General features: G+C 37.5%; 1 protein-coding gene across 1 annotated transcript in view; it reads right to left on the reverse strand.

Annotated features, from left to right (window-relative positions):
• Positions 1-8,140: 8,140 nt before the first annotated feature.
• Positions 8,141-24,733, reverse strand: part of PTEN (phosphatase and tensin homolog) — a 60,538-nt gene continuing 43,945 nt past the window's right edge. Inside the window, exons 5-8 of the mRNA XM_044239495.1 lie at positions 22,391-22,532; positions 17,512-17,678; positions 14,272-14,496; positions 8,141-11,687 (exon numbers count right to left, since the gene is read on the reverse strand). Of these exons, the coding sequence (XP_044095430.1) occupies positions 11,502-11,687; positions 14,272-14,496; positions 17,512-17,678; positions 22,391-22,532 (720 nt within the window). The 3' untranslated portion in view covers positions 8,141-11,501. The remainder of the gene's footprint in view (positions 11,688-14,271; positions 14,497-17,511; positions 17,679-22,390; positions 22,533-24,733) is intronic.

Genomic DNA, 24,733 nt, shown 5'->3' on the forward strand with positions numbered 1-24,733 from the left:
TCTGTTCCATTGATCTGTGTGTCTGTTGTGGTATATATACACAGTGGAATACTATGCAGCCATCCAAAGAAACGAAATCTTGCCATTTGCGACAACATGGATGGAACTAGAGCGTATCATGCTTAGCAAAATAAGTCAAGCAGAGAAAAACAACTATCATATGATCTCCCTGATATGAGGAAGTGGTGATGCAACATGGGGGCTTAAGTGGGTAGAAGAATCCATGAAACAAGATGGGATAGGGAGGGCGACAAACCATAAGTGACTCTTAATCTCACGAAACAAACTGTGGGTTGCTGGGGGGAGGGGGGTTGGGAGAAGGGGGGTAGGGTTATGGACATTGGGGAGGGTATGTGCTTTTGGGTAAATTGGAAGGGGAGGTGAACCATGAGAGACTATGGACTCTGAAAAACAATCTGAGGGGTTTGAAGTGGCGGGGGGGGGTGGGAGGTTGGGGCCAGGTGGTGGGTATTATAGAGGGCATGGCTTGCATGGAGCACTGGGTGAGGTGGAAAAATAATGAATACTGTTTTTCTGAAAATAAATAAATGGGAAAAAAAAAAAACAAAACTTCTCCCTTTCTACCCAAGTATCTGATACAGAGGCCATATTTTCTTCATGTGCTACAACCAAAACAACATCTCACAACCGATGAAATACAGAAGCATATATAAAAATCCAGCTGTTTTCTATTAAGCCAAGTATTAATAGATATAGATTTTTTTTAAAGCCACCCTTAATTGCTGAAGTTTTGTTTTGGAAAGCATAATTATCTTCACTAAAAACATTATTTATGATAACATGTAATAAGTTTATTGTTATTTTTAATTAGTAAATATTTCTCAGGTAATAATGTCTCAGATTTAATTTCCAATAGGGTAAAATATCTGTAGGTAAAAATAACCTACACACTCAAAAGCTTTTCAAGGTCCTCAATAAATTTTAAGAGTCTGAAAGAATCCTGAGACCAAAACATGTGAGAACCACTGCTTACCCGGCTGTCCTACTCATTGCAACTTGACGACTATGCCCTTTAAAGAAAAAAAATAAAAAAGATTCTCATTTAGTTGTTATAGGAAGTAACTATGTAACACAGTAGCTAGTGGTCTAGGCTCAGGAACCAGACAGAGGGGAACTCAAATCCTGGTTCCACTACTTACCAGTTTTTCTGTGCTGACTGACCAGTTACCGAATGTCGGCCTCCCTTGATTCCTCACGCATAAGATGGATATAATTGTGCTTCCTATATTTTTCTTTTAAGATTTTATTTATTTATTTGACAGACAGAGATCACAAGTAGGCAGAGAGGCAGGCAGAGAGAGAGGAGGAAGCAGGCTCCCTGCTGAGCAGAGTCTGATGTGGGACTTGATCCCAGGACCCTGGAATCATGACCTGAGCTGAAGGTAGAGAGTTTAACCCACTGAGCCACCCAGGGGCCCCTGTGCTTCCTATCTTACAGAAATTAAATGGCAACACTTGTTAAACTCTTAAATCCAGAATTATCACTATTACAAGAATTCACACTGCTTTTTAAAAATAATATGGCACTAATGTAACGATGAGAGATATTCTAAAGCCTTGAAATTGTCTTCCTTCATCAGGAAGTTATTCTTACAAATATAATACCAGTCCCATTTCCTCCAGACTCACCTTAATGATGTCGTGTAACAGATTTCTAAGTATTAGCAGTATTAAACATTGCAATTTTTTTTTTTCTGTTATGAGATTGGAAAGCATGTATTGGGCCTATGAGATAGGTCGATTTTCATGTGACATCTCTGTAATCACATCCACAATTGGGAAAAGGCCCTATTACAAACGCTGATTCAAAGAGTTAACATGAGGGGACCTGGGTGGCTCAGTTGGTTAAGCAACTGTCTTCAACTCGGTCATGATCTTGGAGTCCTGGGGTCGAATCCCCATGTTGGGCTCCCAGCTCCATGGGGAGTCTGCTTTTCCCTCCGACCTCCTACCCTCTCATGCTCTCGCTCACTGTCTCTCTCTCAAATAAATAAATTAAATCTTTTCAAAAATTAAAAATAAGGGGCGCCTGGGTGGCTCAGTGGGTTAGGCCTCTGCCTTCGGCTCAGGTCGTGATCCCAGGGTGCTGGGATCGAGCCCCGCATCGGGCTCTCTGCTCAGTGGGGAGTCTGCTTCCTCCTCTCTCTCTGCCTGCCTCTCTGATTACTTGTGATCTCTCTCTGTGTCTAATAAATAAATAAAATCTTAAAAAAAATAATTAAAAATAAGTTAAAATTTTTTTAAAAAAGCAAAGAGTAAACATGAGCAAGCGAGCAAAGCAATTTATCAGGCACTGACTCTGATGATGATCTTGGCAATTATCTAGTGATAACTCTCTTAGGTTTCGAAATTGCTTTTGCTGCAGATACACAACTTAATGGACCCAATTAGGGAACATTCTTCGTCAACGCATGCTTTAGCTCGGACATTGTAAGTTGCAGAACATATGTGACATGTTTTTACGTATTAAGCCCGAAAAAAACACTGTCACAGAAAATTTGCATAATCATCACAGTTGGACCTATGATAATGCTAATTTCTTATTCAACGTAATTGACAAACAGCAGGAACTTCTTCATATGTATCTCAAGGAACCACATGAATGTACTTAGATTAATATCTTATCAAGGCTCCCTGTAGCTAATTACAGTCAGATACAGTTTGCTTTTCAAAGCCTCATCCACCTTAAAGAACTTAGGGTCATCATTAAAATTGGACACTTATTAATTTACTTTCAAGTGTGCTGATTCTTTCCCGCCATTTCTGTTTTTCTATTGTCCATCTAGTGATTTTTATTTCTAATTTCGGATATTGTATTTTTGACCATAAAATTTCCATGTGGTTCTTTTCAGAATTTGTTTCTCTGCTCAGAACTTCTATCTTTCTGTTCAAGTGTGTTTATCTTCACCTCATGGAGCATAATTATAATAGTTGCTTTTATGTCTGATAATTCCAACATCTGGGTTATCTCGTGGCTGGCATCTCTTGATAGACTTTTTCCTTGGAAATGGGTTACATTATCCTGGTTCTTCCTTCTTAAGCAATTTTGGATACTGGGTTGTATCCTTTGGGTCTTACTAAAATTTTCTGAAAAACATTTTATTTGCCTGTTTGTTTGTTTAAGCAAGTAATCAACACAGTCAGGCTCAGACCACAAATTCTCTATCACCTTCTGTTAGTGGTGGTTCCCATCTCATTTTCATTTTTTGTAGACTTTGCTATGGTTCTTTAGGTCTGTCTTGAGCACGCCCGCTCCGGACCGAGCTCAGGACTTGGAGAAGTTCATATACACAATGAGAGGGTCCCCCATCCCAGCTCTCCCCTGTTCAGGATTTTCCTCCTTCCCTTAACCCACACTCTCTGGCCAACAGGAGACACTTTTCCTGGTTTCCTCTGGCTAGCAGGTGGATTTCTCCTAGAGTTTCAGCCGCTCATGTCTCCATGGCTGCACAGCCCTCAAGTGGGATGGACCCCTGCCACAAAGCTGTAAGACAAAAGAAAGAAAAAAATAAAAGCAAATCATCCTCATATAGGGTGCTTCTCTGAGTCATAAGCCTCCTTCCTGGTCTGTCTGCTTGTGTTTCCTTCTCAGAGTTCTTAGGTATTTGCTTCTTTGCATTTGGTCCAGTTTTTGACAACCACAGCAGAGATGGCCTTGAGTGGTTCTACTCCACCTTGGCTGGAATCAGAAGTTCCCCCGTCTACTTCTCCAAATTTTACCTTCCCCTGCTCTCCACGCCACTCACTGTGCTCGAGCCTTTCTCTTCTTATAGTTTCCAAAACGGCTAAGTTTGTTCCCGCAACAAGCTGTTGTACTCGCTCTTCCTTCTGCGTAAACTCTGTTCGCTGCTTTAAAAGGTCAGTGACCATTTCTGAGCTCTACAGCACCATCATTCCAAGTGGACATGCTAAGCATGCAGCATACACCTGACAGGCTGCTGGTTGACCAGCTTAAGGGAGAACGAATCACTTTAACCTAGAGTGCATCTCTGAGTTCAACCACAAGTAAGGTACAAGGTTATTCAACAAATTTAAGGCCAAACTGGCCCATCTTGCTCTCGTTCTGGGTCTTGCTGTAAAAACATGTGTCAACCCCTCACCATCGTACCTATCGAGAACCTTGCAAGGATGCGGAGTTCTCTTTCATGGTACGAACACCTGTTAGACATTTCTCTTCTTCATTCATTTTGCAGGACTCAAGGCTTGTAATAAAATGGGCTTTTCTTCTGCCCGTGATAAAGGATATTGGCAGGATTCCATTACTGATTGTTTATGCGTTCGTTGTTTGTGTTGTAAACTTGATTATGTGTACGAGGGGGCCTAGTGTCGTAGTGTGGTCAAGATGCATAGTTCCAGTGGGCTCCAGTTCTGTTCCCTCCGTACTAGTTGTGAGGCCTGGGCAATTCGAATACTCTTTCAGGTTTTGTGCATAAACTGAGGTGAAGCCACCCACCTTGAAGGGTAGGTAAAGCCCGGCAAGCATCTGCCGCCGCGGGGCTGGCACAGCGTTTCCCTAGCTGCCCTCCAGTACTAAGGGATAGCAGGAGCTCCCCGAGCCCTCTTGTCTTCCCTTTTCCTTCTCTTCCCACTTCAACTTCCTGCCTCTCTGATCCGTGTTTTGGTCTCCAGGTAGGTGACTTATCACAGGACTCCTACGAGTTTCAAATCTGTATCTTCAGGTTTTCTGAGGTAGAATTGTGTAGAAACTTCCTTGGGAAAGATTCGAGCAGCCTGAGGTTTTCAAGTACTTGTTGTATAAAAAAAATTCAAAACCAAATACTCAACATAACTTTCTTTTTTTTTTTTTTTTTTTAAGATTTTATGTCCTATTTGACAGAGAGAAATCACAAGTAGATGGAGAGGCAGGCAGAGAGAGAGAGGGAAGCAGGCTCCCTGCGGAGCAGAGAGCCCGATGCGGGACTCGATCCCAGGACCCTGAGATCATGACCTGAGCCGAAGGCAGCGGCTTAACCCACTGAGCCACCCAGGCGCCCCAAAATAACTTTCTTTTTAAAGAAAAAAATACTCTCCATAGGAAAGCATTTCTGTTTTTATGTCCATCGGTAGCCAAATGGAACTTGATATAGACATTTCCAGTGCCCCAACTTTGGTTAAATGCACAGGCCTGAAAGTAATTCATTAATGCACACATCAAGATGCTACTAACAAACTCATCAATATCCAAGAGTCATTCCTCTATGTCAAAGTCATCCAAGGCTGACATTACTTTCATTACAGTGAACTGTGAGATTTCATGGAGAACTATTTGCCTGACTCAAACTATTTGAAACCCTGAAGTTGGACTCCAGCACTCCAAAATTTAAGGCATCCACCCACCCACCCAACGCACATTCATAAACTGCCCAGTAGGGCAGTTTAGTGAGAGATGAAAGTAAAAACTGAAAGACATTTGTCAACATAAGATATCATGTGGACAGCTGTATAGAGTGGGGAGAAAAATCCCGAAGGTGCACGTCAACTGATGCCAGTGAATTACAGGCTAATATAGGAAGCCACACAGGAACATTTTCAGAATCTCGCTGCGGTGAACAGTTGACAATCTGCAACACTAGAGCCTTGTTCCATTCCAAACAAAACCTCTGACTCTTTCAAGAACAGATGAGAAACCACAAGCAACAAGAGACATAAATTATTTTTAATTAAAAGAATGAAAAAAAAATATAAATCCTTGTTAAACACTTTAAAAATACGCAGCTTTATTTTATAACCTGGTAATGCTCAAAGATGGCAGCCGACTTTACTCATTCATGTAAAAATATTCCTTAAATGTCAATCAATACATTTCTAAGTTATGTGTTGCCCTGCCGCCGAATTTTTTTCACCAAAATCCTCAAATAACTACCAAAGAAGAGCTGGATGTTTTGTTAGAAGCCCATTATACTAAACATGGTAAATTCCAGAGCTGAAGGTGAACCACGCATGAAATACTGTCTCTTTGAGATGCTGGCAGTCACACAAGCACAGATTTCAAGACAATTGACTGATAAATAAGCAGTAGCTTTCCCTTTTGGGCAGGTGTCAAATCAATTCAGACCAAGTTGAACACCTGTTTGGGAACTATAAAAACTGAAAAGCTCATCCTTCTCCTCCAACCTCCCAGGATGTGGAAAGGCAATAGTGAAATGAACTATTGCGTGGTGTCTCACAGGTTCTGTTTAACCACCTAACACGCAACCCCAAAATGCACGTTTAAAATGGTTTTTGAGGAGACAGATCTACAATATTCAGCTTGTCTATGCTAAATAAACGTTAACTATCTTACTCAGACACTTATCACCCTGATGCTAACAGGATCTACACATCATGAGGAACCCAGGGTCTTGGACAGGGCTCTGCACACGATCTGCACCTAAAGCACTAAAGTCACTGATCATCGTCTGATGTGACTCAACGCTCTACAAATACGTGTCGCATATGCTAAACTTAAAGGCTAGGAGTATGCATAGTACAAACTTCACTTCTTAAAGAATATACATGAATATGCAGAAAAAAATGATTGCAGAGTCACAGAAAGTATCCACAATGGCCATGTCTCCACATGGTCGAATTATGAGTATTTTATTATTGTTGTTATGGGAAAGGATTCTCAAAAGAGCTAACTGGAGAACCAAAGGGTATTACCACCAATGAAATTATTCGTCCTCTCCTGTTTTCACATTATCTGTTTTTAAAGTCACCAGCCAATAGGAATTTGCCAAGAGTGGATAGCAACATTCTAATACGCTTGTAAGAAGGAAGCTCCTTGAAGGATGGAGAAAAGAGCAAGATCATGGTTACAAGAGAATAGATTTGCTCCAAAACCAAAACCAAAAAACGAAACAAAAAACGGATAAGCAACTTAGTCGTTAGGTTTCCTATGGCTCTACAATTTTACGGAAAAACCGGTCTCTAACATTTCACCTTTGAAAGTTTTAAAATACCGTCCTTATACCAGTTTGGACGGATGCTATCTGTCTCCATTCAGAAACTTTTCTCTCTGTGCTAGTTAACAGCACGGCCCATCAAAACCTAGACTTCAGTCATCAAGATGCGTGGCTTGTTATCTGGCAGGAATTAAAGAACAAAAGGAGTTGGACATCAGCAACAAATTCCGGAGATTTAAGGGCTTGATGTTTCATCTGCCTCTGGGAGCCTGCAGGTTGAACACCGGTGGTTTTTACTTCTCAGTAGAAATGGTGGTGGCATTCACTGAATCCCACGAACGCAAGAGACAGTGTGGACAACACGCAAGAACAATGCTCCTATGTCTCAGACATTGCCAAGATCCTCTTATGAAACCCAGTACTTAAAACTCCAGGATGGTAACCCTCACAATACCAAATAGAAGTGCATACACAACCACACACTTTGCATACTTTTTTAGAGGATTATACATTATTCACACTTACTGTTTTTTAAAAGCCACACAACAAAATGTAAACCTGAAAGGACATTAAGTCTCACTGTTCCATACACGGTCTGCTTTACTTCTCCCAACATCCCTACAAGCTGCACCGTCACCTACTAGATCTTACTGTGCTCTGCCGAAAGGAGGATACGCCTTAGTCTTTAAACTTTGACTAAGATTAGAAATCACAAGATTAATTCAAGCACACGGAGTCTTTCAGACTACTCAGGACTATCAATATTCAAATGGCACAAGTCACGATGAGTAGATGAGGCTTCCTGTATGTTGATGGCATTACACAAAGGATGGAAAAGTCACCATGTTTAAATCCGAAGTATCAAATCCATGCGGGGAGATTTTCCTTCAGACATCTGGCTAAGTGGGGGAAAAAAGACAAATTTTCAAGACTCTTATTAAACTTTTTCAGGACTAGAATGTTATTTCATGTGCCTGAAACAACTTACTAAGTGTTGACTGCGGCCCTAAAAAAAGGCACGTCTCTTATTAAACATGAGTAGTTGGGACACTCTACCCTCAAGCTGACAAAGGCCCATGTTTTTATAACCGCAGGCTTTGAAGAACACGGGGCGGGGGAGTGGATGGTGGTGTTACAGAGAACCACATCTGGCTGCCTTTTATTTTAAACCTCAATTCAAATGATTTAAACAATTCAAACGACCAGTACTCTCATTTAATAAAACACCCACACAGTGACAAGAATGAGACTTTAATCAGTTTTAAGTGGAGTTTATAACACTAAGAGATAAAGGGTTGTTAACAAACACAGTAACAAACGGACATCTGATTGGTATGAGGCGTTATCCTGCACACGTCATTATGTGTTTGTGTATCCTCAGTGCATAGCATTTACACACAGAACCACGGCTGCACAGCACGAGAGTATCTGAAGAGGCTGAATCGCAGTAAGGCTGTTTAACAGACTGAAATGTTGAGTATATATATGCTCTAGGAAAACAGACTGAACTGCTGAGCTGGCAGGGTGGAAGGCAGCTCTGCCAGACACCGCGGTTAGAGCCCCCACTTCCGTGCACAGCCCCACCCCTTCCGTCTGCATGCATGACACATGAACAGTATGTAAAGGTACACGAGGCACTTTGTGGCGACCACGGCCATCGTTATGAACATATTGCACACATTTTCTAGAACTAAACATGGAACTTGTACCCTACTTTTTATTTTTTAAAGCTGAAACATTTGATGCTGCCGGTAAACTCCACTTAAGTTTATAACCTGTGCCACAGCAAAGAACGGGGATGCTAGGTATCCAACTGCCCTGTAATAATTATGACCAAAAAAAAAAAAAAAAAAGTTTGCGAGGAGCTACGGAGGACTTGGGATGGCACAGGGCCCAACTGTATAAGCTTTCTTAAAAGTGATGCCTTCAAGTAACTTCAGACATGTAAGCGGCTGCACATCCAAAAAGTCTAAGTAAGAAAACATTCCAGAAACTCAAAGAGATTACCTACAGAATGCATTTCAGGCTAATCATGAATACTGTCATAAATAAAGTTTTAATTAGGACTCAAAAACCTTTCAGTCATAGCAATTCTTGTCAAATTCTATGGGGATGGTAACTGAAATAAAGGAGAGTAGTATGTATAATATATATTTATATATATATAATATATATATATAATGCCATTTTTCCATTTCCAATGACTACACCATAAAATGTAAGCAAGGCTTCTCAAAAACATTGAAACATTCAAAATCAAAACCCTCATTCAGACCTTCACATTCCAAAGGAAAAATAATAACAGTGCAAAAGCCCATTATAATGTCATTATTGATGACCTGGCCCTCCATGTTACATATTGGAACAACACAAGTTATGTTTTAATATACTGTGCCCAAAACTGTAACAAATAACAGTATTAATAACTATCATCAAAACATGAAGAGTGGATTTTCATTTTAGTCAATTTTCAGCTTTTATGAAAGATAAGGTGGCATATAAATTTCAATGCTGAGATCTTAGGAATAGCTGTCTTCTAACTTCACCAATTTAACTTGAGCAGTCAGTCAATTCTCTCTATATATCAATGTTTAAATACAAATGTGTAAATCCTAAGAGCTTTGTTAAAAATGTAAAAATTTTATTTGTTGAATGAAACTGATGAGGTATGGAAAACATGTCAACATTATTTACTAAGAATATTTTAGATGAAGTTCTGCCTTATCTATTTAACCATCAAACTCTATAAATGCTGCTCTAGTAGGTCCTATGCAATCTGTATTTGTAAATTAACTAGGTCAGACCACAGCTAGTGAACAATTTCAGCACCAATAAGTTATTGAAAATGAGATTTTACACCATTAAGAAATAAATTGGCTGGATATTTAAATGTTTCAAGGTTAAGGTACAATTTGAAAGACACCAAATTTCTGGGGAAAAAAACTTCTTTTTAAATAGTATCTTCACATTAGCTTTACAATAGTAGTTGTACTCTGCTTAGAATCATATGCAGTCTGGGCATATCAAATATATGATATTTAAGAAGTGAAATTGAAGCCCTAGTCCTAAGTCTAGCACTATGAAGAAATGATTCAACACTGCACATTTAAAAACAAACAAACAAACAAACAAAAAAAAAAAAAACAAGAACTATTCTTTCAATAAAAAATCGATAAAAGCGTTATGTGGGACAATTTCTACTGAAAAAGTAAATGCCTTATTATTTGTGCAGTGTTGACAATTTACTGCAACTCTAATTTCCTTTTTTAACACAAATAATGTTCTTTTAAATATAAACATTATATGTATTCAGTATTCAAGTAAAATTCCCTAACAGTTAATGACATTTAAAAAATGTGCAAAACTGCAAAACTCATTGTAATAGAATGTGTAAGGTCAAAAGGGCGGAACGGCTGACAGCTATTGGATTGAATAAGTGCATCATAAATCTTTAAAGAAAAAAACGCTTACTGTAGAATCTCAAATTGAAATTTCCTGTGCAGCATTACAAAATATTTTATATTCAATGAGAAAAAAGAAGCTTGCAGGCAGCACATGAAGCATCCACAGCAGGTATATGATTGAAAACTAATAAAGTAAGTGTACGTGGTTGACTGATGTAGGGACTAATAGCATCTGACTTTTCGCACTGGCCTTGATTACACAGGAGATGGAGCAGTCGTTACAATTCAGAAAATGTATTTTAATAGATCATTGTCGATTTTTATAATGTTTCAAGCCCATTCTTTGTTGATAGCCTCCACATTTATATGGTTAAGTCATTGTTGCTGTGTTTCTTATCTATGACCACATTATTTTTATATCCCTTCATTTGTGGATTCTTAACAAGTTGTGGAAGGTTCATTCCTGTACCCCAATACAGAGTCACTCTCTCTAGCTGCCTTTTCTAGCACCAATATGCTTTAAAAAAAAAATAAAATGCACAAAACAACAAGCAGTGACAGCGGCCAGTTCCTCAAACGTCCAGATTAATAACTGTAGCATGCTAAAGAAAGGTGCGTGAAGTAGCTGGAGATGGTATATGGTCCAGAGTCCAGCTAACAGATATCCCTTTCTGAGCACTCCCTCCATTCCCCTAACCCGAATACATGCATTAGAATGTAGCAAAACCCTGGAGAAACTCCTCTTAGCCAACTGCAAACTTATCTGTTGCCACAAGTGCAAAGGGGTAGGATGTGAACCTGTGTTATCACAAAACTCTTGAGCCACTTCAGTTGGTAACAGAACACAAAATGAGAAATTCCTACGTATACACATCAGTCTGTCTCCACTTTTTATAAAACTGGAATAAAATGGGAAAGTGCCATCTTTATTTATCCTAATTGAATTTTAAATGTCCTTTTGACACAAAAAGGTATATACATGACACAGCTACACAACCTTTTTTCAACTGGACAACAAGTGTCAAAACCCTGTGGATGTATAGGGTAAAACAAGATTGGTCAGGAAAAGAGAATTGTTCCTATAACTGGTAATCTGACACAATGTCCTATTGCCATTAAAAAAAAAGGTCCAATTTCAGTTTATTCAAGTTTGTTTTCATGGTGTTTTATCCCTCCTGATTAAAAAAAAAATTCAGACTTTTGTAATTTGTGTATGCTGATCTTCATCAAAAGGTTCATTCTCTGGATCAGAGTCAGTGGTGTCAGAATATCTATAATGATCAGGTTCATTGTCACTAACATCTGGTGTTACAGAAGTTGAACTGCTAGCCTCGGGATTTGATGGCTCCTCTACTGTTTTCGTGAAGTACAGCTTCACCTAGAGAAAAAAGACAGAGTTTAAGTGGAAAATCCATAAATCTGACTAATCTTAAATGACTTAGTAGAGATACATATTTTAACAGATTTGTTTTTTAAAAATGCAATGACAAACAGGATCTTGAAAAGGCAGCTATCTTTTAAATGACCGTCTGCTTCAGATTTCCAATGTTTTCTTGTTATACACTAAAAAGATACACTGGGATGTTAGTATCTTTAATAAGCATAAGCTGTAAGCATTAACTAAATAATTCTACTGAAAAAAAAAGCACTGAGACTGAAGTTCGTTGGTCATTTAAAAAGTGTATTTTTCAATAAACTTCAATGTACAAATAGCTGAGATCCAAAAGAATGTTGCACTTACTACCACTCTGAGCCTCAGTGTATTTTCTGATACAAATAACACTAAACAAGTACTACATTATAAAAACACTGACTAGCAGCGATGTTTGGGATCCCGTCAGCCCTGAAGGTTAAGAACATCAGACAGTGATCTGACAGTGGACAAAGGGCCATCACAGCAGTGCTGGAGAGCCGTCCAACAACTCAGCGAGGCAGGGATTTCTGTCTCCCCGGAGAGGAAGCAGAGGCCCAGAAGGCAGTGGATCTGAGGCTTCCACCAGATCCGCCAGGAAGACCCTTGCTCTTTCTGCTCTATCTACAACCTACCCCACACCCACTACCTAAAAGTCATCCTCACTTCTCCTCCTCTTACATCCAACATCCGCTCCATCAGCAAACCCTTTTGGGTCCACCCACACGATGCCATCTCTAGCTCCTGACAGCTTCTCAGTGTGCCCACTGCCACCACGCTAGTCCCTGCAGTCACCACCTCTCAGCTACATTAAACCACGGTGGCAGCTTCTCACTTCATCTCCCAGCTCTGTCCTTGCCTCCTCTCCATTCTACATTTTAAAGACAAAATTCAGATGACATCCTTCCTGTGCTGGAAACACACCAATGTCTTCACAGTCGGACCGATGTGCTTTAGTCAAAATGGCTGCTTGTCTACTGCTCCTCAAACATGGGAGAATCATTCTGTCTCAGCGCTGTTGTATCTGCCCTTCCCTCCCATCCCAGATATTTGTACTGCTCACTCATTCCATGTGGGCCTCTGATAAAAGGTGACCTGCTAGAGAGGTCTTCTCTTAACTATTGGGCTAAAAAACACACCAAGATCGTGCTTTATGCCACCTCTGCTCATTTGTTCATAAACACTTACAGCATTATATCTGTTTACTGATAACTGAAAGAGTTTTAATTTGTAATCACAAATATATATTCTTATAATATTAAAAAATATTTAATATTAAAACAATAAAACCAGAGTAAGTCACACCATAAAAGCTAATAATTAAGGAAAACGCAGACTTAGTGGATGGAAACCTGTGAATTCTCAAAGACCCTTCTAATCACTTAAAAGAAGTCTAAGATTTCTAAAGGCACTTAATATTGGATTTATTTTCACTTAAAATATATAGCCTCCAATTTATTTTTAGGAATGCTCACAATATTCTTATACTTATCAACTATGGGTAGGCTTGCTGCATATTATAAAAATGGAATGAGGCAAAATAAGTAAGAAAATTTTTTTGAAAGAGAAAGAAGGGTATGGTGAAAGGAAGGAGGAAAATCAGGTAGAAGGAGAAACAGGAAAGGGGAAGGAAAAAAAGGCAAACTACCATTTGGAAATATTGACAAATCAGATTTTTTAACCTGGAAAATTCTTATCAACACACAGGACTAAAAATATGCACACATATCACATATAGATATAAGTAATGACCCAAATAATTCCACAATATGAGGAAATAGAACTTTATAAAGGGAGTAACACAAGAGCTTGACTGGAGGCCTTTCAGACCAAAAAGACTGAAGCAAAGGCTACCACACGGAAGGGTAGCCAAATGTGGGAACAGCAGGGGAAAGATGGAAGGTGGGGAGGTCTACAGGGAGAGAAAAAGAACTGAAGAGACTGGAGGCAGAAGGAGCTTAGCATTTGGAAGAACTGAAGAGAGACGAGGTTGGGTGAATCCTGGAGCAGGAGCAGAATGTGGCTAGAGCTCATGTGGGAGGTAAGCCTGGGCTGAATTATGTAGGTCCTTGTAGGTCATATCAAAAAACCACAAGGTCTTTAAAAAGTATAAACAGGAGTGATAACACCATATCAATTATAACAATCTATCTATTTCAAGATCACTCTGAGGAGTTGAGAATAAACTGGAAGGGGACAAAAGTAGGAACAGTTAAGAACATTCCATACGAATCATTCCCAAATGACTGAATTCCCTTTAACTTCTTTCTTCCCTCATTCCTATTTCATGTCCCATAAACTGAATTCCCCTTCCCAACCCCTGCCCCAGATTTCACCAAACAACAACGAAGAAGGGCCGGGGTGGTAGCTTTTTAAAATTCTGTGTGCATCTATGTTAGAAACTCACATTACTGATACCTAAATATTGCTTCTAATTAATACTTAATTTGATTTAAACCTCAGTCACACAAATCCTTTACCAGCTATATACTTAACACAGACACACACACGCAGAGTCACCCACTGATTCCTCGAAATGTTTTTAACTTACCTTAAAATTTGGAGAAAAGTATCGGTTGGCCTTGTCTTTGTTTGCTTTGTCGAGATCATTTTTTGTTAGAGTGAGTACTAGATATTCCTTGTCATTATCTGCACGTTCTATACTGCAAATACTATCAATTTCTTGATCACAGAGACTTCCATTTTCTACTTTTTCTGAGGTTTCCTCTGGTCCTGGTATGAAGAATGTGTTTACCCAAAAGTGAAACATTTTGTCCTTTAAAAAAAAAAAAAAAGACATTTAAATTTTTTTAAAGAAAATATATCACCTATATTTAATACTCATCCCAAGAAGTCAATAGGTGACACGTCATTTGGTAGTCTGAATAAAAACAAACGTACAGACTAATATTTGGCAATCTACTGGTTATCTATTGCTCTAATTCACTTATGTTTATTCTTTTTTCAAATTTTAGACAAAAATGTAATTCCACAGGTTCTAAGATAACTTACTTTTGTTTTAAAACCTTAGGTAAAGTATTTCCTTTCTTGTCTAATGTTAGCCTTAAAAAATGTTTGAGTTTGTATGTATGTGTGTATTAAATAATCAGAAACGGGTTTTATGGTCTATTTCAACAAGTTATCCATTACAGGGGCACCTGCGTGGTTCAGTCAGTTAAGTGTCTGCCTTCGGCTCAGGTCATGATCCCAGGGTCCTGGGCTCAAGTCCTGCATCAGGCTCCCTGATCAGTGGGGTTTGGCTCTCCCTCTACAACTCCCGCCCCAAATCCTTCTTTCTCTCCCAAATAAATACATGAAATCTTAAAAAAAAAAAAAAAAAAAAGTTATCCATTAGAAAATTTACTTTAACAAAAGTTCTTGAAATGTCCGTACAACTTCCCAAAGAAGCAAGGCAGATACATTTCTACTTCAGAAGCAATGCAAACACTAAGTGGCTCCAGTTTCTTACACTACAATGTGTATGCCTGAAAAACCTCAGAATATGAGGGAAGGAAGACAAGCCATTCTGACTTTTTTAGGTTATAAAATGCCTATTTTTAAAAAATTACTTCTTAAAAATAATACAAGGTCCTGTTAATCAAAACATATCAGAAGTTCATCACGTCAGCCCTTTCATGACCAACACAGAAAATGTTCTCTCTCTCTCTTCATGACTGGAATTTGGCTGACATGGCCCATGTGACAGTTAATGATATACAGCTTTATGACATCTTATCTGGTGCCTTGAATTGCCATCAAATCTTTTATTCTAATTTACCTATTAGAACTATTATTCTAATAGTTTTGCTATTTTCCCACGAAGATGTAAGACCTTCAAGTATCTTTCGTCTAACATTCTTTTTATCTTTTAACAGTACCTAGCAATCTCATATCTAAGTCTCTTTTTTTAAAATATTTTATTTATTTATTCGACAGAGATCATAAGTAGGCAGAGAGGTAGGCTGGGGTGGAGGGGGAAGAGCAGGAACCCTGCTGAGCAGAGAGCCTGATGTGGGACTTGATCCCAGGATCCTGAGCCGAAGGCAGAGGCTTTAACCTTCTGAGGCACCCAGGCATCCTTCATATGCTAAGTCTTCAAAAAAAAATTTTTGTTAATTTCAATTATTTTAGCAAAGTCACTGAGTTAATAACAGTATATATATTTAACTTAGAGTCAGAAAAACATAAGCTAGTAATATTTAAATCTTAAAAAATGCGGATTCTGTATAGGTAATGATTATATTAAATCTATTTTTGTTTAAACCACAGCAACATTTATAATAGGTAAGCAAAATCACATAAAATGCAAATAAATATATGTAAAGTAATCCCAGATATACTACAAATATTAATCTAATCTTCAAATTTGTATGTATTAAAGTAACATACAGACAAATGAAAATAAGGAGTTACACATTCCTAAAGGTATAGGGACAGAGTGATGCAGGTGCCTATTTTTAAAAGTAAAATATAAAATTTTAGGGGCACCTGGCTGTCACATTTGGTAGAGCTTGTGACTCTTGATCTCAGGGTCATGAGTTCAAGCCCCATTTTGGGCATGAAGCCCACTTTAAATAAATAATTAAAATAAATAAATAAATAAAATTTTGTGTGTGCCAGTCTTACAATGAGCAGAAGGGAAAAAATAATTTTAAGCACCTGCTAATGCTTCCTGGACTACAGAAAAATTATTTCCCAAAGTTATCAAGATATATTTAACTTTCACTTATACAGAATAGGTAGGAAATGGGTTTCTAGTGAAGAAAAAAAAAAAAACAGTTTAACATTTTGTCATTTCCCAGCTATATGGCTTCTGGGTATAGGAAATTGTATTTCTTTAGATAAATCAAGGTAGAGTTTAAAGTTTTAATAATAAATGAAACTTCCTTTTTTTTTTTTTTTTTTTAGCTAAATCGGTCCTATTACTGAGAATGTCTAAAGAATGGCAATACACTATGTGGTATGTTTAATGAGGCAGTAACAACATACAAAGCTAGAATCTTTTTTCATTATACCCCAAAATGTTGCACCTTACGCGCACTCATCTCAAATGTTCACACTTCACATCTTAAACCAAGACGGTTTTAAGAATGAGCTCTTGAATTCCCTAACTATGGCTCAGTAAGAAGCAAACCCCACTAACTTTCTGAATCTGTATACTTAATATCACACTTTTTCATTCGTTATTACTTCTTTTGTATACTTATCACTCTAACTAAAATTCGAAATAGTCAATAAATTTGAGAAAGCCAAATATAAAATGACATAGTGTCACAAAAAATAAACCAAAATGGGGGGAAAGTGGTTTGTGTCATTACACAAGACCATGGAACAGATCTTATTTATACATATAGAGAATTTTTTTTTTATAAACCCATGGCCCCTGGCCCCTTGCTAACTTTTTCTTGGTAATTGATCATCCTGTCTAAAAAGATGGTAACTGATTTAATGGGGCATGCAATCTTTAATATTTTTATAAAATTTCTCTGCATAACCCAACTTAAAGAAAATTCATTTCAAATTACAATGACATAAGGACTTTTCCTCTAGTAAGATTTTTTTTTTTTTACCAATATAATGGCTCATCAGTGCTATAGTAAGCAAACCATGTGTAGATCTAACAGAAAACCAATTATAATTAATTCAATGAATGGTCAGTCACAAAATATTATCCTGTAATCTCTCCTTACAGAATGATTTCTGCCTAACCAAATATTTTAAGCAAAAGATCTGAGGTTACTCTTCAAAGTATGATTTTGGATATTCTTCCCAATAAAAGTAAAGGGCAAACCTTTTTTAGCATCTTGTTCTGCTTGTGGAAGAACTCTACTTTGATGTCACCACACACAGGCAAAGGCTGAGGGAACTCAAAGTACATGAACTTGTCTTCCCGTCGTGTGGGTCCTGAATTGGAGGAATAGATCTTCACCTTTAGCTGGCAGACCACAAACTGAGGATCTGCATGGTTAAATACATGTTAGCATCATTCCACAGGAAATGCCTTCAAATGTCAAACTGTCAAAAACCATTTTAATGGTTAATATTAGCAATACACACAGAATAGTAATTCGGCATCTGTAGCCCAGATCTAAAACACATCAATATTTTTTAAAAAGGTCAGAAAATATAGCCAGTACAAAAGTTTCCCTAATTTTAACCTTCAGCATAAAGTTCTACTTACTGGTTCTAGTTCACAAATACTAAATCCCAACAGTAGACTTCTGGAACTACAATAACAGCAAAACTTTAACATTAAAATGTTAAAAATCTAATATAAATTAGATTTATAATTAAGATGCAAAAATAATCTTCTGGCACATCTATGAACTGCATGAAAAGTAACTTTAAAAACAGATATTTGCTGCAGTATTTTAATGTCTCTACCATGTAATAAAACCCACAAAACACAAATCATTACATGTTCATAAGACGCATGAGAATACAATCTGTAACAAAGTTATAATAAATTCCATAAACACAAGACTCTATTTATAAAAATATTAACTATCATTTATTTTACCTATAGCTCACATTTAATTTCTTAAAGGGATATAAAGCCATTATCATGAGAAACAGGAAGACAGAGATTGGAAATGTCGGCAAAGAAATACAAGACTCAAGCAGGAACTGTAGCAAAATCCCCCTCCCTCCAAAACACACTCCACTTTCATTAACAAGTATTTTGGCTTTGGTCCCTGTCTGTTTTATAATAAAGGAAAGGATTATATGTTTTAGTGATTAACCTTACGAGTAAGTGGGTCTTGAAGGAAATATGCCAAGACCATCAAGAAATAAAATCATAAGCTTGCAAAAAGTACATGAAAAATTTCACGTGTATTTCATATATATTTATATATAAAATATGCACATATATAAAAACTGGCATAAAATCCTTAACGCTAAAAGGCATCATCGTTAGAGATGCAGAAAGAAGTATCACGTTGTTTATCAATGTGACCAACAAGTGAGAAAAAGGCAAAAGGCGTATCCAAGCTAGATGCACGTTCCCATCAGTAAATACGTATGGGCTTATCCATGCGTATCTAGAGCAGCACCAGCACTCACATAATAAACAGAAGGTCTGATAACAGCCTGTTGGGTTTTTCTAATATAAATCTGTGAGCCATTTATCACAAGAAAAAGGGCACTCCAAAAAGGGGAAACATTACCAACAATCTGTCCATAATTTTCACTTCCTTGACTAAAGGTTCAAAGTACAGCAAGCCATTTTACAAGACAACGTGATATGAAAATTTCACTAGAAACTCTAGCTTGAAAAAGCAAACAAAAAGGTATGATTCCAAAGCTATGATAAAAATCAGCCAGGATGAAATGCCTTGTAATATTATTAAGACTCCACTAGCTCAGAATGTGATAATCCTCTTTTTAGGACTTTAAAAAGTGTATTAACAGTAGAAGCCAGATTTCAATTAAACTACATCTAAAATGTGCATCTTCAGGAATTCTAGAACTGTGTAATCCATTCATAAACGAATTACAAATCAGCGTCACTTAGAATCTACCCCAAAACCTAAGTTTAAAAGTTTTCCTCAAATCACTACAGAAAATCAGTTCATTTACAATGCGAATTCCCCATCTTAGATCTTCAAGAGCTAACTTATCAGAAGTCCAACATCAGTGCAGTTCTGCTGACTTCTAAGACACAAGTCAAGTATTTTCTCTTTGATACAACTGACTGTGTTCTAAAGAAATGACAAGTCAATACCTGGTCAACAAAAATCAGGATTAAACTGTTTTGACATATGCCTACTGACAGAAAATCACACTGATCATCTTTTACTAACGTTTTAACCCTTTCAGATGTGAAGAGTATAGTAACTTTTCCTTTATTCAGGAGTATTAGGACAATAATTCAGTAAGAAAACAGCTGCTGACCCCTGACAACTTTGCAGAAACTACTTCGTTTTCCTCAAGGGTCCCAACCTTTCCCCTGAACCCAAACTCACAACTCACCAGGTCTCACAGTCCTCCCACTCTGTTTCCCTAAGCCTTCCCAACCTCTAGCCCAATACCATATTTACACAGAAGGCTAATTAATTACTATGCCTGCTGCCTGATGCTCCCAAAATACCAGATCTAGCTCTCACCTAAGATTCAAACCCACTTTCAAGAACCCACTGAGGATCTTCATATAAACAGCTCACCTTAACCTGACCAAAACATGTTTAAAAACAAAAAACATTCATGTCTCCCAAGTCTCAGTGAAATTCGTTTTTCCTTCTCCCCTCTTTTGTGAACTATTCATATGGCCAGAATCAAAACTGACAAAATATTTAAATATAAAAGGGAAAGGAGATGTGACTGCCTTAGCAAAGCACATCTGGCTCACAACAAGTCCCGTAACTGGATTCCTTTCCACCACTGGTTCCCCGTCGTGCAATCACCACTTCCTACCCAGCCAGACTTAAAACAGAGCCTAAGCCTCTTGACTGTCACTGATGTAACAGCACCTATCAAATCAAGTCTAACATCCCCATTTAGGCTCCTCTGATAGCCGGCCACACATGCCACCCTACATGCCTCTGGGTCCTGCTATTGTACTTCAAGTCACACCTGCAGTACTTCCTTCAGTTTTAATGCCAAAATAAAAGGTACACTTTCTCTACCATTCAAGAAAGAGCTGGACTTCCTCTGTGAAACCATATGACAACCCCAAAACTTTTATTTTTCTGAATACACCATTTATAATTTATACGTATAACTTCCCATTCAATTATGTTTACTTTTAATACAACTTCATTACATAGTATGAAACCACAGGGCATAAATGGAGAAAATTAGTAAAGATGAAAAGTTTTCAGCAGTCAGCAATTTGAAAGTTTAAATGTAATAGTGGAAAAAGACAAGAACAAAACAAAAATCCATCAGAACGTTGCAGGCAGAGCAGAACTGTCAGGTTTTTGCTAGAGAAGCCAATGAAAAAAATTACACTAGATAGGTGGATTATTGAACTGAATGTTCTCTTTCTCTTATTCTCTCCCTAAAATGTTATACCCTCCTTTTGGCCCTTACACCTGATATTTATCCTATAGGAAGAGCAAGAATGTTTTCTTCCTTTTTCCTTCTCCTCTATGAACGTGTTAAGTTCCTGTGTCAGTCACCTCTGACAGTCTAATGCCTTGCATTTAGAACTTTTTTATCACAGACTCTATTACTTGTGTTGACGCAGAGTTGACACTCAATGTGCCATTAGTTTCAGGTGTACAACACAGAGATTCCACAGGTTTACACACCATGCTGCGCTCCCCACCAGCGGAGCCACCGCCTGTCTCCACGGAGCACTGCTGTGGTGCTTGGCCTTTGCTGTACAGAGATGACGACAGCCATCAGTGAGGGCTCCCATTGTGCTTTGCTAAGGCAATCAAATCAGTGAGCCTATATCACACTCTATTAATAAATCTGTGGCCTATGATAAAGGTGTCCAGCTCTTAAGAACACAGGAAAGATATGATGAATGTGGTAACACCTAACTGAGAAAGACAAACACTATCAAGAAATTAATTTCCTCAGTACAGGTTAATTTAGAGATAGAAATTTTTTAATTACATAAACATTTTCAAGAAGCAAAACTTAAAACTAAAAACTAAAATCACTAACAAATTACAAAACCTCACTGAAATATTATTAGAGGTATTCAAAGAAATACTGTAGTAGTCGCTTATCTACAAACTACAGAACTGCTCTCTAAATAAATGAAACATATTTCTTAAACATGAAAACATGACTGATCACTGCCAAGGCAGTTACAGAAAAAAAGCAGCAACAGTCTGATCTTTTACTGGGCTGGATAATACTTCCACCCACACATTCTCTCTTGACTAACTGCTTGGGTCTGGGTATTCAGTATTAAGGCTCCTTTCAGTCTAACTAAGAACTCCAGCCAAGACTAGCAGAGAAGAAGACCAGGATCAGGATCACTGAGGGAGGCTCACAGAGGCTAGGGTAAGAGAAATCAATGGGAGGCAGACATCACCGACACGAACTCTGTTTAGTACACACTTAGAAATTTTCAGATTTCGAAATGTCTTCATTTTATTGACAAGCAAACATAAAGACAGGTAGAGTGTGCCTGAGGTTATACAATCTAGCAATGACAGAGCTAACAAAACTGTCACTGGATCTTGGATCTAATCCCAGGTTGTCTCTAATGCTCCACACACTCTGACTCAACCCTATTTACTCAACATATTTCAGCAGGTCACCACATCTTATAATTTTTTCCTTTCCTTTCTATTGTCCCTGTCACCATTACTACCAATATCTAATCTTCCTAAGATAGGAGGGAACTGGTCCCTGCCCCCACACAGGGAACTAATGAATCCCACTGCTACATGGATGCTGGATCTCTACTGGGATAGGTTTTTTAGTCATCTGGTCACAGTTTAAGCTGCATTTGGTAGATGCAGCAAAGAATGTTTCTTTCATAAATACAATTTGGCTTCTAAGACATTAAAACCCATGGCTGCTGGCCTCCTTAGCCCAATGAGCTGAACAACGGAGCTACTTACTTAGTTTGGATACTTCAGAAATATATACCCCTACGTACATTTTAAGTGTGGTAAATTTCTTTCTAGATTTCTATGTAAACGTCTAAATATGTCCAGAAAAATGTTCCAGTACATGGAGGGATGAGAATTTAGAGCACTTACTGCAAGTTCCGCCACTGAACATTGGAATAGTTTCAAACATCATCTTGTGAAACAACAGTGCCACTGGTCTATAATCCAGATGATTCTTTAACAGGTAGCTATAATAATACACATAGCGCCTCTGACTGGGAATAGTTACTCCCTGGTGGACAGAAAAAAAAAAAAAAAGAAAAGAAAAAGAAAAGCCAAATTCAAAAGAAAAATTCCATTACAGTTATTTTACTAAATTGTTACGGTAACTGGGTTGTAACTGGGTTGTACCCACTGAAGACCATATATACATTAGATATTTGACCTTAAATTATTAATATTTAAATCTAGTTCAACAAGAGTAAATCAGCAACATCAGTACAAAGGAAATATCAGAATAACTTTTTCCCTTAAAATTATCATAATCCCCTCATTTATTCAATGGTCACCACAATGCTCCAACCCATGAACCCAATAAGATAAGGCCTCAGCAGTTCCAAAACACGTATCAAAGGCACCTGCACTACAGCTGTGCTCCCGAGACGTAGGAAATTTATGGACTTTTATTGAACACACAACTCCTCAAAAGCTTGGTTACTTATTTTTTAGGCAAAAACATATCAGAATCAGCAGAACACATAAAGGCATAGTGCCTTTAAAGAGACAGAAATAGCAGCAGAAAAAAATGATGCCCTGAGACCCCCAATAAGAACAGGAATATGTGGCTGGGATAAATGTATGCAAGAATTCTCTAACAGAGGGACTTAGGAAATGTCCTTGAGCCACATGCATCTCTCTGTAGAAGAAACCATGGATATACATAATGTTTGAGAAAATTTAAGTATTACAAATGCTAAATATATATAATTCATGTTCTATTTTTTAAAAAAGTTATCTAAAGAAAAAAATCTAGTGTGTGCAGCCATGCAATTCATTAATGCTGCTGAATAAATGAGGGCTGAGGTCTCCTTTCCTAGGATGTATATAACTTCAGGAAAATTCAGGCATTTAACTTAGAAACAGAAGGCAAATAGTAACAGGAAGACGTCTGACAGTTACAAGTGACTTGCAGAAAACTTAGAAGTATATTCAAGAGAAGAAAGAATTTGTAATATTTTCAGGTTATTACTGGCATCTGAATCTCCCCATTTGTTAAACACTCGGGAAATAAATGCTTTTCTTCCCTCTAAATAAAGTATAAAGTACGTTCATATGAATTTAAAGACATACACAGAATGGCAGGTAAACAGGTATTCACTCTAGTATTCTCAGGTTTGTTTCAAAAAATTAGCATGATTTCATTACAATTAAAAAATATATAGAATGTCAAAAAAATGGATAAAAGCCATTTCAAAGAAGGACAAATGACTTAAGATTCTGGCTGCAGTGCAAAGACTAGAATTTAAAAGCTAATGGTCAAAACATCAACTCTGATTGGTTTCTTCAGGAAAATGAAGACAATTAATACCTACCCTGTCTTCACGGGATTCTCATGAGGAGTAAATACTAAGTGTAGTTACACAAAAGCATGCTAAACCTACAAATGTTACACAAATCCTAATTAGCAGTTTTAGAAATCCTATCTACATTTGAAGTATAATTTTGGAAGAACTGGAATTTTGGTTTTCTGTATTAAAGAAACAGTAGTAAAATACTATTACTGTGAAAAGCTCCTATAAAAAACTAATGTTAAAAATAATTTTTAATAAAAAGTGTTTAAACTTACAATGGTTTACTATATTACATTACTTCAATGTTACTTCAGTAAACAACTTATCATTCATATTTATCAAGATAAGACACAGAATTGCAAAGCAAGGTGGGGGGAATATAGCAGATGGACGATGGCTGGGTAAAAAGGAAGCTTTTTTTAACCATGTGAATTTATGATTTAGTCTAAAAACTAAATAAAATTAAATTCAAAAAATCAAATCAATGGGAGTGTAGAAGAAGACCAAGCTGTCAAGTTATTTGTTGAGATTCAATGCAATGATAGATGATTTCTTCCTCTCTAGCTTCTTGGTATAAGTTTGTATGAATAATTAAAAGGTTTTCAAAGATTTAATTTTTTTCAAGTAGCAAGTGATTAGCAGCACATGTATAATGCAGCTTTTTATATAGTGAGTTAATAACTCTTACCAAAAGGGCAAGGCAAAAGGATAGAGGAAGAAGATAAGAATCTACTAGATGTCAAACATGGACGAATAATTTGTGTGTAAATATGAGCTAAACAAAATTACTGACACAATTCAAAAAAAAACACTGAAAGGCACAATTTAACTTAATTCTTTTACTATCAAATTATGCATAATTCAGCTTCTGTAGCTTAACTTTGCAATTCCTACCTAGCAGCATGCTCAAATTCAATGCAGT

Source organism: Neovison vison, chromosome 2 (assembly GCF_020171115.1).
Source record: "Neovison vison isolate M4711 chromosome 2, ASM_NN_V1, whole genome shotgun sequence".
Taxonomy (NCBI): Eukaryota; Metazoa; Chordata; class Mammalia; order Carnivora; family Mustelidae; genus Neogale; species Neogale vison.